This window comes from Cupressus sempervirens, chromosome 5 (assembly GCF_028749045.1).
Source record: "Cupressus sempervirens isolate cs-2001-9-10 chromosome 5, ASM2874904v1, whole genome shotgun sequence".
In the NCBI taxonomy this organism is placed as follows: domain Eukaryota; kingdom Viridiplantae; phylum Streptophyta; class Pinopsida; order Cupressales; family Cupressaceae; genus Cupressus; species Cupressus sempervirens.
Window position 1 is genome coordinate 110,884,422 of NC_143122.1, and position 11,904 is coordinate 110,896,325.

Here is an 11,904-nt window from a genome sequence, read left to right on the forward strand (position 1 = left end):
ATTTATTCCAAAATTGGTCACGGTAGAAGAAAATAAAAATCTAAATAGACCAATAACATTGGAAGACATAAGGACTGTGGTCTTTAATATGAGTCCAGATAAATCTCCAGGCCCAGATAGGTTTCAAGCTTTCTTTTTTCAAAAATTTTGGGATATACTTGGAGAAGACCTATGGAGAGCAATTGAAGTGTCAAGAAATGGTGGATACTTGCTGGCTGAAATCAATTACTCATTCTTCACACTTATCCCTAAGAAGGAATGTCCAAAAAATCCTAGAGACTTCCGCCCTATAGCTCTGTGCAACACAATTTACAAAATTTTCTCGAAAGTTATAGCCAATAGACTCAAGGCAATTATGCCAAAATTGATTTATGAGGAACAAACAGGTTTTGTTCCAGGTAGATCCATTTTGGATGGCATACTCATTATTCAGGAAGCTATTCACTCAGCTGCCATAGATAAAGAACCATGTATGTTTATGAAATTAGATTTACAAAAGGCTTATGATATGGTTGATTTGCGTTTCCTATGCAAAGTTCTCGAAGCATTTGGCTTTTCACGTCAATGGGTAAATCTAATATTTACGTTTATCTCAACTCCGAAGATTTCTGTTCTCATAAATGGGACTCCTGAAGGTTTCTTTGAAATCTCCAGGGGTATTAGGCAAGGAGACCCTCTATCTCCCTCTCTCTTCATTCTAATGGCTGAAGCCTTTGGTAGAGCAGTCTCCTATCCTTATCAGGTTCGAAAGATTTTAGGGATTTTTGTTACCGAAAACCTCCCTAACATTACCCATCAAGAGTATGCAGATGACACTATTTTACCTGGCAAGAGTTCGATCCAAGAAGCTATGAGTTTTAAAAATATACTTCAAAATTATATGGATGCTTTAGGGCAAAAGGTTAATAAAGATAAATCCAAAATATTCTTTATGAACACCTCTTTGAAAATGGAAAACAAGATATGTGGAATTATGGGATATAGAAAGGGTATGTTCCCTTGTAAGTATTTGGGTATCTCCCTAGAAAAGAACTTGAGATACATCAAAGTTTGGCAGGATACGATTGAAAAGGTGGATAAGCAATTTGGAAGTTGGAAGAATAGATGGCTCTCTAAGGCTGGTAAGATTACTAAGATACGATCTATCCTCTCAGCCATCCCGATTTTCCCTTTGGCATGTCTTCCTCTCACAAATTGGATGTCCAAGTGATTCGAATCTAAACTTAGGAATTTCCTTTGGAAGGATAAGGAAAATGATAAGAAACTCACTCTCATTAAATGGGACAATTTATGCAAACCTAAAGAATGTGGAGGTTTAGGATTGAGGAAACCACAAAGGCAAAATGAGGCTCTGGGAGCCAAACTTGTATGGAGATTATACCAAGTACATGAGCACAAATGGGCTAAAATTTTATATCATAAATATCTGGATCCAACGAAGTCGGAATCGCTGTTCAGAATGGGAAATTTTTTGAAAGGGTCAGAATGCTAGAATTTCATGGTAAAATGTAGGGGTATTATCAGCAAATACCTAATGTGGGACGTGGCTGCAGGAGATAAAGCCTTGTTCTGGGAAGAATCCTGGGATGGGCTCCCCCCTTTAAACACACCTCCCAATTTAGAAAACCTAATAATAAGGCTAAAATCATTGTGGGGTAGTAAGGTCAAAGATTACAAAATTAAAGAGTTGATTGATGGGGAACTTCGATGGAGATGGCAGTCAATAGATGATTTAGATCTTGATCCGAAATCAGTTGTGGCCTTCAAAAAGATCATCTCGAATAGGAAAATAAAACAATCCGAAAGGCCAAATAGTCTTATTTGGGCTGGTTCAAAGGATGGATTATACAGTGTGAAACAAGGTTATTAGGCTATTATTCATTCACAGCAATGGAACTCGGTGGAGATCCCATTAAAATTATGTTGGGATACAACTTGTCTTCCTAAGGCCGATTTCTTTCTATGGCTTGCCCTTCATAACAGAGCTTTAACAGTAAACATACTCGCTAGATTTGGTATAAATGGTCCTAATTGGTGTGTCATGTATAAACAGAACAATGAAGATGCTGATCATCTCTTTCTCAACTGTCCTTTCACACAAAATTGCTGGGAATGGCTCAAGTCCCGACTAAACTGGGCTACCCCTCTACAGAATTCTCTTAAAGGGCTCCTATGTTCATGGCCCACAAATATGGGACATGGGGTCTATAGCAAATTCTGGAATATTTGTCCATCCATAGTTGTATGGGAAATATGGAAAGAAAGAAGCTGTCATATTTTTAAAGATCAAGAGCAGAATCTAGGTAGATTTATACTAAATCTAGAAGCTTCAATAGTACAAGTAATGAATGCTAATCTGAGGAAGACAACGCACGTGGAAGGATCTTTCTCATATTGGGATAAAATTATGAAGAAATTATGGTCCAACCTTATCAATCCACCACTGGTGTATTCAGCAAGCAATAAAGAGGCAAGGGAAAAATGTAAATGGTTCCCTCCTCCCCCAGGTTGGCACAAATTGAACTTTGATGGGGCAGCGAGAGGGAACCCGGGTATAGCCGGGGTAGGATGTATTTTAAATGATGAGAATGGCAGATGGGTAGCAAAGCTAGTTGCCCCCCTTCCTCCTATTTCCAATAACGTGGCAGAACTTGAAGCCTTGGAGAAGGGTCTTCAGCTCTGTCTTAAATTAAGCCTCCCCAAAATCCACATTGAAGGCGATTCTCAAGTCGTTCTTAACGCTATCAGACAAAAAAAGACCCCAAATTGGGTCTTGAATTCGAAACTCCAAGAAGTGTTAATTTTAATAGAGCATTTCAAGGAGATCAATATCAGTCATATTTATCGAGAAGGTAACTCATTGGTAGATGAACTTGCCAATAAGGGTGCGGATGGAGAATCAATTTTATTGTTCAAGATATCTCCCCTCCTTTATAATAACAAAATAGTTACTTATCAATATAATCAACTGCAGATTGATACAAAGTTACATTCTCAGCCTGGCGTAGAGGAAGGGGCTGAAAAAGGCCGTATACAGCATAGATGATAATGGCATAATTCCATACCCTGAAAAATACATGGGTCTCCTAGAGGGTGATGAAGATATGAAGATGGCCCCTTTTCGACAAGCCCTAATCATGAGGGAAGGCCTAGCCTTCTATAAGGAATGGCCTCGTATGGAAGCCAGCATTAATTTTCTTTTACGCTGGAGAGGGATCATTGAAGAAGATAGCAACGAATGGGTATACAACTACCTCAAACTGTTTAATAGATACATTGAGCCAAGAGTCTCCTTCTAGGATCTGAATGCTATCAATTTTGACATCCTTAAGTTTGAAAAAACAAGCAGGGTCTCACTATGAATCGATCTACCCATGAATATGGCCACGGATGATATTGAAGATGAACCCAAAGAACTTATGGTCACACGAAAAGATTTAGGATGGGGTAGGTCTCTCAGTAGTAAGGACTTTTATATGTAATGTGTTAATATAGCTTGAAGAATCCGGTCTTAGGTCTAGTTTAAGTAGCTGGAGTAGCTCGGTAGTAGTATAAACTTTATGTTATACTTTGTATCGGACAGATTGATACCTCCTAATTTTGCGCTCTATTTTGGGAAGACTAAGGGTCTAGGATCTAATCTCCTTCCATATAAAATCTTTTCTATGGTATATATATGAACACGATAGAATTCTGAAAGTTTAAAACCCCCCAGTAACTTGGGTTTGGATGGAAAACGTGTGTCTTTTAAACAGTAGTATTTAGTTTAAAAGTATGAATGTCTTAGATGCTCCGGTTGGCTATGAGAAATTGATCATCTAATTAAATTTAAGACTTCTTGTAGCAATAATTTGTCTCTGTATTAAATTTCTTCTGGGTTTCTTCCGCTTCCTTTTAGAATAGTATGTGTCTGTTTCTTATGGTTCCCCTGTAAGTTTATTCTAAAAGAAGTGCTTAATTAGAACTTTCATATTATTGATGCTTCCTATTATGATTGATTTCTAAGTTTTTTTTTTATTATGTTGATGGGATTATGATAGATTAATAACAATGCTCTGATCTAAAATTAGAGGATATGCTCTTTAAAATTCCGTTGTATGAATAAGGGTACTATTGAGATATCTAGATAATCTTTCTTGAGCAAGATTAACTAGGCCTATTTTGGTTGGGAAAGCACTTGATTAAACTGCTGGAGTATTTATTCTCAAACCCTCAGACCAAACAAGGTATCCTCTTGGTATGCCTTCATGAAAGAGTGGATTAATGGATAATTCTTAGGAATTATTTGGATAGAGATTTAGTCTACTGGATTGGTCTTTTATCTTGGTATGCCTTCATGAAAGAGTGGATTAATGGATAATTCTTAGGAATTATTTGGATAGAGATTTAGTCTACTGGATTGGTCTTTTAAAGTATATGCTATGAGCAGTCATCTATGATTAATCCTATGACTTGAGGTTTTCACAATATCTGTGTCTTGGAAAATACTTTATTACTGCTTTCCCAGCTATTGGTGTTTCACAGGTATTGATCAGGTGATATCCCATTTTGGTAATTAATTTTTCTCTCCCTATTTTGTATTTCAAATTTAAATTAAGAAAGATAAAGTATTTTTTGGATAGATTTCAAAAATAAGTTGTAGTAAAGATGCTGATAGATCTTCATAATCAGACAAAATAGTTTATGATTAACCAGTCCTCTGAAAAGGTTTTTAGAAAGATAGGTATATTTGGCATAGCTTGGCAAGGAATGTACTCCTATAAATAGAGTTGCAGTTTAATAAGAAAGTTTTAGAAAGCCAAAAGATGGATACGAGTAGACTCTTTTGCTTTAGATCTTTCTTTTAGGTTGGAGATAAGAGGATATTTGTATTTTCCTCGCCTTGAAAGCAAATGTAAATAATAGGGGTATACCCCGAAACTGTATGTATTGAAAATTTGAAATTGTGATATTATCTACTTGGGTATGCCCCTTTTATCATTGTAAAAACTGGGGTATGCCCCTTTTATCAATGTATAATATAGGACTGTGGTCCTGGGCAAGACTGGAGGGTTTCTTTCCCCATTCTTCCCTAACAGTGCCTGTCAGAACGAGGGGCTTTCTGTAAGACTTTGATTTAATTATAATTTAATCAAGGCTTCGGCCGTTTATCGATCAAAAAAAATAAAAAAATAAATTAAATGAAGTTATTTAATTAAATAAGAAAAGTGTCTCTAATTAACTAAACATTATTTAATTAAATAGAAGAAGTAATTATGAGAGCATATCTCATTTTATTAAATTAAATATCTCAAAAAAATCTCTCTTCAGTTCAAAAAGGGAAATTTTCAGTTCACTATTGATCAAAAATGAGTTAAATCAGTTAACTCCTTTTTCTACTCAAATTGAATCAGTTAACTCCTTATTTTACTCAAACTAAATCTGTTAACTCCTTTTAATTTGGAAATCTCCCTTTATGACTGAACTTCACCTTTAATCCTGACCGATGATTGAAATCGATCTCAACCATTGATGAATTCTAGGAAAGCCTATTTAAGAGATCCTCATCTCTTCATTTTGAAAGGTTGAATGAGAATTTGCATCGAATTGTTGCTAGAATTCATACTCACATTTGATCATATTCACATACGCAGAGATCAAGTTTGACCAAAAGTTGACCAAATTTAACCACAGTTGACTTGAGTTGATTAGTTTCGAAAAGAATTTTGAAATAATTAAACGACATTATTTAATTAAATGGAGTACTTACTTCTAATTAATTAAACAAAGTTATTTAATTAAATGAGAAGCCATTCCTAATAAATTAAATGAAGTTATTTAATAAAATAAGAAAAGTGACTCTAATTAATTAAAGATTATTTAATTAAATAGAAAATGTAATTATGAGAGTATGTCACATTTTATTAAATTAAATATCTCATAAAAATCTCTCTTCAGTTCAAAAAGGGAAATTTCCGGTTCACTATTGATCAAAAATGAGTTAAATCAGTTAACTCCCTTTTCTGCTCAAATTGAATTAGTTAAATCCTTATTTTACTCAAATTAAATCTGTTAACTCCCTTTAATTTGGAAATCTCCCTTCATTACTGAACTTCACCTTTAATCCTGACTGTTGATTGAAATCGATCTCAACCGTTGATGAATTCCAGGAAAGTCTATTTAAGAGACCCTCATCTCTTGATTTTGAAAGGTTGAATGAGAATTTGCATCGAGTTGTTGCTGAAATTCATACTCACATTTGCTCATATTCACATACACAGAGATCAGGCTCGACCAAAAGTTGACCACATTTAACCACGGTTGACTTGAGTTGACTAGTTTCAAAAAGAATTTTAAAATAATTAAACAAAATTATTTAATTAAATGGAGTACTTACTTCTGATTAATTAAAAAAAGTTATTTAATTAAATGAGAAGCCATTCCTAATTAATTGAATGAAGTTATTTGATTAAATAAGAAAAGTGTCTCTAATTAATTAAGGATTATTTAATTAAATAGAAAAAGTAATTATGAGAGCATATCTGATTTTATTAAATTAAATATCTCAACAAAATCTCTCTTTAGTTCAAAAAGGGAAATTTTCAGTTCACTATTGATAAAAAATGAGTTAAATCAGTTAACTCCTTTTTTTACTCAAATTGAATTAGTTAACTCTTTATTTTACTCAAATTAAATTTGTTAACTCCCTTTAATTTGGAAATCTCCCTTTCTGACTGAACTTTACCTATAATCTTTACCGTTGATTGAAATCGATCTCAACCGTTGATGAATTCGAAGAAAGTCTATTTAAGAGACCCTCATCTCTTCATTTTGTAAGGTTGAATGAGAATTTGCATCAAATTGTTACTGGAATTCATACTCACATTTGCTCATATTCACATACGCAGAGATCAAGTTTGACCAAAAGTTGACCAAATTTAACCACGGTTGACTTGACTTGACTAGTTTCGAAAAGAATTTTAAAATAATTAAACGAAATTATTTAATTAAATGGAGTAGTTACTTATAATTAATTAAACAAAGTTATTTAATTAAATGAGAAGCCATTCCTAATTAATTAAATGAAGTTATTTGATTAAATAAGAAAAGTGTCTCTAATTAATTAAAAATTATTTAATTAAATATAAAAAGTAATTATGAGAGCATATCTCATTTTATTAAATTAAATATCTCAACAAAATCTCTCTTTAGTTCAAAAAGAGAAATTTCCAGTTCACTATTGATAAAAAATGAGTTAAATCAGTTAACTCCTTTTTCAACTCAAATTGAATCAGTTAACTCTTTATTTTACTCAAATTAAATCTGTTAACTCTCTTTAATTTGGAAATCTCCCTTTATGACTGAACTTCACCTTTAATCCTGACTATTGATTGAAATCGATCTCAACTGTTGATGAATTCCAGGAAAGTCTATTTAAGAGACCCTCATCGCTTCATTTTGAAAGGTTGAATGAGAATTTGCATCGAATTGTTGCTGGAATTCGTACTCACATTTGCTCATATTCACATACGAAGAGATCAATTTTCACCAAAAGTTGACTAGATTTAACCACGGTTGACTTGAGTTGACTAGTTTCGAAAAGAAGTTTAAAATAATTAAATGAAATTATTTAATTAAATGGAGTACTTACTTCTAATTAATGAAACAAAGTTATTTCATTAAATGAGAAGCCATTCCTAATTAATTAAATGAAACTATTTAATTAAATAAGAAAAGTGTCTCTAATTAATTAAAGATTATTTAATTAAATAGACAAAGTAATTATGAGAGCGTATCTCATTTTATTAAATTAAATATCTCAGCAAAATTTCTCTTCAGTTCAAAAAGGGAAATTTCGAGTTCACTATTGATAAAAAATGAGTTAAATCAGTTAACTCATTTTTCTACTCAAATTGAATAAGTTAACTCCTTATTTCACTGAAATTAAATCTGTTAACTCTCTTTAATTTGATAATCTCCCTTTATGACTGAACTTCACCTTTAATCCTAACCGTTGATTGAAATCGATCTCAATCGTTGATGAATTCCAGAAAAGTCTATTTAAGAGACCCTTATCTCTTCATTTTGAAAGGTTGAATGAGAATTTGCATCGAATTGTTGCTAGAATTCATACTCACATTTGCTCATATTCACATACGCAGAGATCAAGTTTGACAAAAAGTTGACCAGATTTAACCATGGTTGACTTGAGTTGACTAGTTTCGAAAAGAATTTTGAAATAATTAAACAAAATTATTTAATTAAATGGAGTACTTATTTCTAATTAATTAAAGAACATTATTTAATTAAATGAGAAGCAATTCCTAATTAATTAAATAAAGTTATTTAATTAAATAAGAAAAGTCTCTCTAATTAACTAAAGATTATTTAATTAAATAGAAAAAGTAATTATGAGAGCATATCTCATTTTATTAAATTAAATATCTGAACAAAATCTCTCTTTAGTTCAAAAAGGGAAATTTCCAGTTCACTATTGATAAAAAATGAGTTAAATCAGTTAACTCCTTTTTGTACTCAAATTGAATCAGTTAACTCCTTATTTTACTCAAATTAAATCTGTTAATGTCCTTTAATTTGGAAATCTCCCTTTATGACTGAACTTCACTTTTAATCGTAGTCGTTGATTGAAATCGATCTCAACCGTTGATGAATTCGAGGAAAGTCTATTTAAGAGACCCTCATCTCTTCATTTTGAAAGGTTGAATGAGAATTTGCATCGAATTGTTACTGAAATTCATACTCACATTTTCTCATATTCACATACGCAGAGATTAGGTTTGACCAAAAGTTGACCAGATTTAACCATGGTTGACTTGAGTTGACTAGTTTCGAAAAGAATTCTGAAATAATTAAATTAAATTATTTAATTAAATGTAGTACTTCTAATTAATGAAAAAAAGTTATTTAATTAAATGAGAAGCCATTCCTAGTTAATTAAATGAAGTTATTTAATTAAATAAGAAAAGTGTCTCTAATTAATTAAAGATTATTTAATTAAATAGAAAAAGTAATTATGAGAGCATATAACAAAATCTCTCTTCAGTTTAAAAAGGAAAATTTCTTGTTCACTATTAATAAAAAATAAGTTAAATTAGTTAACTCCTTTTTCTACTCAAATTGAATCAGTTCACTCTTTGTTTTACTCAAATTAAATATGTTAACTCTTTTTAATTTGGAAATTTCCCTTTATGACTGAACTTCACTTTTAATCCTGACCATTGATTGAAATCGATCTCAACCGTTGATGAATTCCAGGAAAGTCTATTTAAGAGACCCTCATCTCTTCATTTTGAAATGTTGAATGAGAATTTGCATCGAATTGTTGCTGAAATTCACATTCATATTTGCTCATATTCACATATGCAGAGATCAAGTTTCACCAAAAGTTGACCATATTTAACCACGATTGACTTGAGTTGACTAGTTTCGAAAATAATTTTGAAATAATTAAACTAAATTATGTAATTAAATGGAGTACTTACTTGTAATTAATTAAACAAAGTTATTTAATTAAATGAGAAGCCATACCTAATTAATTAAATAAAGTTATTTAATTAAATAAGAAAACTGTCACTAATTAATTAAAGATTATTTAACTAAATAGAAAAAGTAATTATGAGAGCATATCTCATTTTATTAAATTAAATATCTCAACAAAATCTCTCTTCAGTTCAAAAAGAGAAATTTCCAGTTCACTATTGATAAAAAATGAGTTAAATCAGTTAAATCCGTTTTCAACTCAAATTGAATCAGTTAACTCTTTATTTTACTCAAATTAAATCTGTTAACTATCTTTAATTTGGAAATCTCCCTTTATGAATGAACTTCACCTTTAATCCTGACCATTGATTTAAATCGATCTCAACCGTTGATGAATTCCAAGAAAGTCTATTTAAGAGACCCTCATCGCTTCATTTTGAAAGGTTGAATGAGAATTTGCATCGAATTGTTGCTGGAATTCGTACTCACATTTGCTCATATTCACATACGCAGAGATCAATTTTCACCAAAAGTTGACTAGATTTAACCACGGTTGACTTGAGTTGACTAGTTTCGAAAAGAATTTTGAAATAATTAAATGAAATTATTTAATTAAATGGAGTACATACTTCAAATTAATGAAACAAAGTTATTTAATTAAATGAGAAGCCATTCCTAATTAATTAAATGAAGTTATTTAATTAAATAAGAAAAGTGTCTCTAATTAATTACAGATTATTTAATTAAATAGAAAAAGTAATTATAAGAGCATATCTCATTTTATTAAATTAAATATCTCAATAAAATCTCTCTTCAGTTCAAAAAGGAAAATTTCCTGTTCACTGTTGATAAAAAATGAGTTAAATTAGTTAACTCCTTTTTCTACTCAAATTGAATCAGTTCACTCCTTGTTTTACTCAAATTAAATCTGTTAACTCTTTCTAATTTGGAAATTTCTCTTTATGACTGAACTTCACTTTTAATCCTGACCGTTGATTGAAATCGATCTCAACCGTTGATGAATTCCAAGAAAGTCTATTTAAGAGACCCTCGTCTCTTCATTTTCAAAGGTTGAATGAGAATTTGCATCGAATTGTTGCTGAAATTTATACTCACATTTGCTCATATTCACATATGTAGAGATCAAGTTTCACCAAAAGTTGACAAGATTTAACCACAGTTGACTTGAGTTGACTAGTTTCGAAAAGAATTTTGAAATAATTAAACTAAATTATTTTATTAAATGGAGTACTTACTTCTAATTAATTAAACAAAGTTATTTAATTAAATGAGAAGCCATTCCTAATTAATTAAATGAAGTTATTTAATTAAATAAGAAAAGTCTCTCTAATTAACTAAAGATTATTTAATTAAATAGAAAAAGTAATTATGCGAGCATATCTCATTTTATTAAATTAAATATCTTAGCAAAATCTCTATTCAGTTCAAAAAGGGAAATTTCCAGTTCACTATGAATAAAAAATGAGTTGAACCAGTTAACTCCTTTTTTGACTCAAATTAAATCAGTTAACTCCTTATTTTACTCAAATTAAATCTGTTAACTTCCTTTAATTTGAAAATTTCTGTTTATGACTGATCTTCACCTTTAATCCTGATCGTTGATTGAAATCGATCTCAACCATTGATGAATTCCAAGAAACTCCATTTAAGAGACCTTCATCTCTTCATTTTGAAAGGTTGAATGAGAATTTGCATCAAATTGTTGCTGAAATTCATACTCACATTTGCTCATATTCACATATGCAGAGATAAGTTTGACCAAAAGTTGACTAGATTTAACCACGGTTGACTTGAGTTGAATAGTTTTGAAAAGAATTTTGAAATAATTAAACGAAATTATTTAATTAAATGGAGTACTTACTTCTAATTAATTAAACAAAGTTATTTAATTAAATGAGAAGCCATTCCTAATTAATTAAATGAAGTTATTTAATTAAATAAGAAAAGTGTCTCTAATTAACTAAAGATTATTTAATTAAATAGAAAAAGTAATTATGAGAGCATATCTCATTTTATTAAATTAAATATCTCAACAAAATCTCTCTTTAGTTCAAAAAGGGAAATTTCGAGTTCACTATTGATCAAAAATGAGTTAAATTAGTTAACTCTTTTTTCTACTCAAATTGAATAAGTTAACTCCTTATTTCACTCAAATTAAATCTGTTAATTCTCTTTATTTTGAAAATCTCCCTTTATGACTGAACTTCTCCTTTAATCCCGACCGTTGATTGAAATCGATCTCAATCGTTGATGAATTCCAGAAAAGTCTATTTAAGAGACCCTCATCTCTTCATTTTGAAAGGTTGAATGAGAATTTGCATCGAATTGTTGCGAGAATTCATACTCACATTTGCTCTTATTCACATACGTAGAGATCAAGTTTGACCAAAAGTTGACCAAATT

General features: G+C 30.9%; 1 protein-coding gene across 1 annotated transcript; it reads left to right on the forward strand.

Annotated features, from left to right (window-relative positions):
* Window positions 1–508: 508 nt before the first annotated feature.
* Window positions 509–3,046, forward strand: LOC149554777 (uncharacterized). Its single transcript, XM_089829031.1, has 3 exons — window positions 509–989; window positions 1,554–1,852; window positions 2,054–3,046. The coding sequence occupies exons 1-3, from the start codon at window positions 509–511 to the stop codon at window positions 3,044–3,046; spliced, it is 1,773 nt and encodes a 590-aa protein (XP_089685157.1).
* Window positions 3,047–11,904: the final 8,858 nt, after the last annotated feature.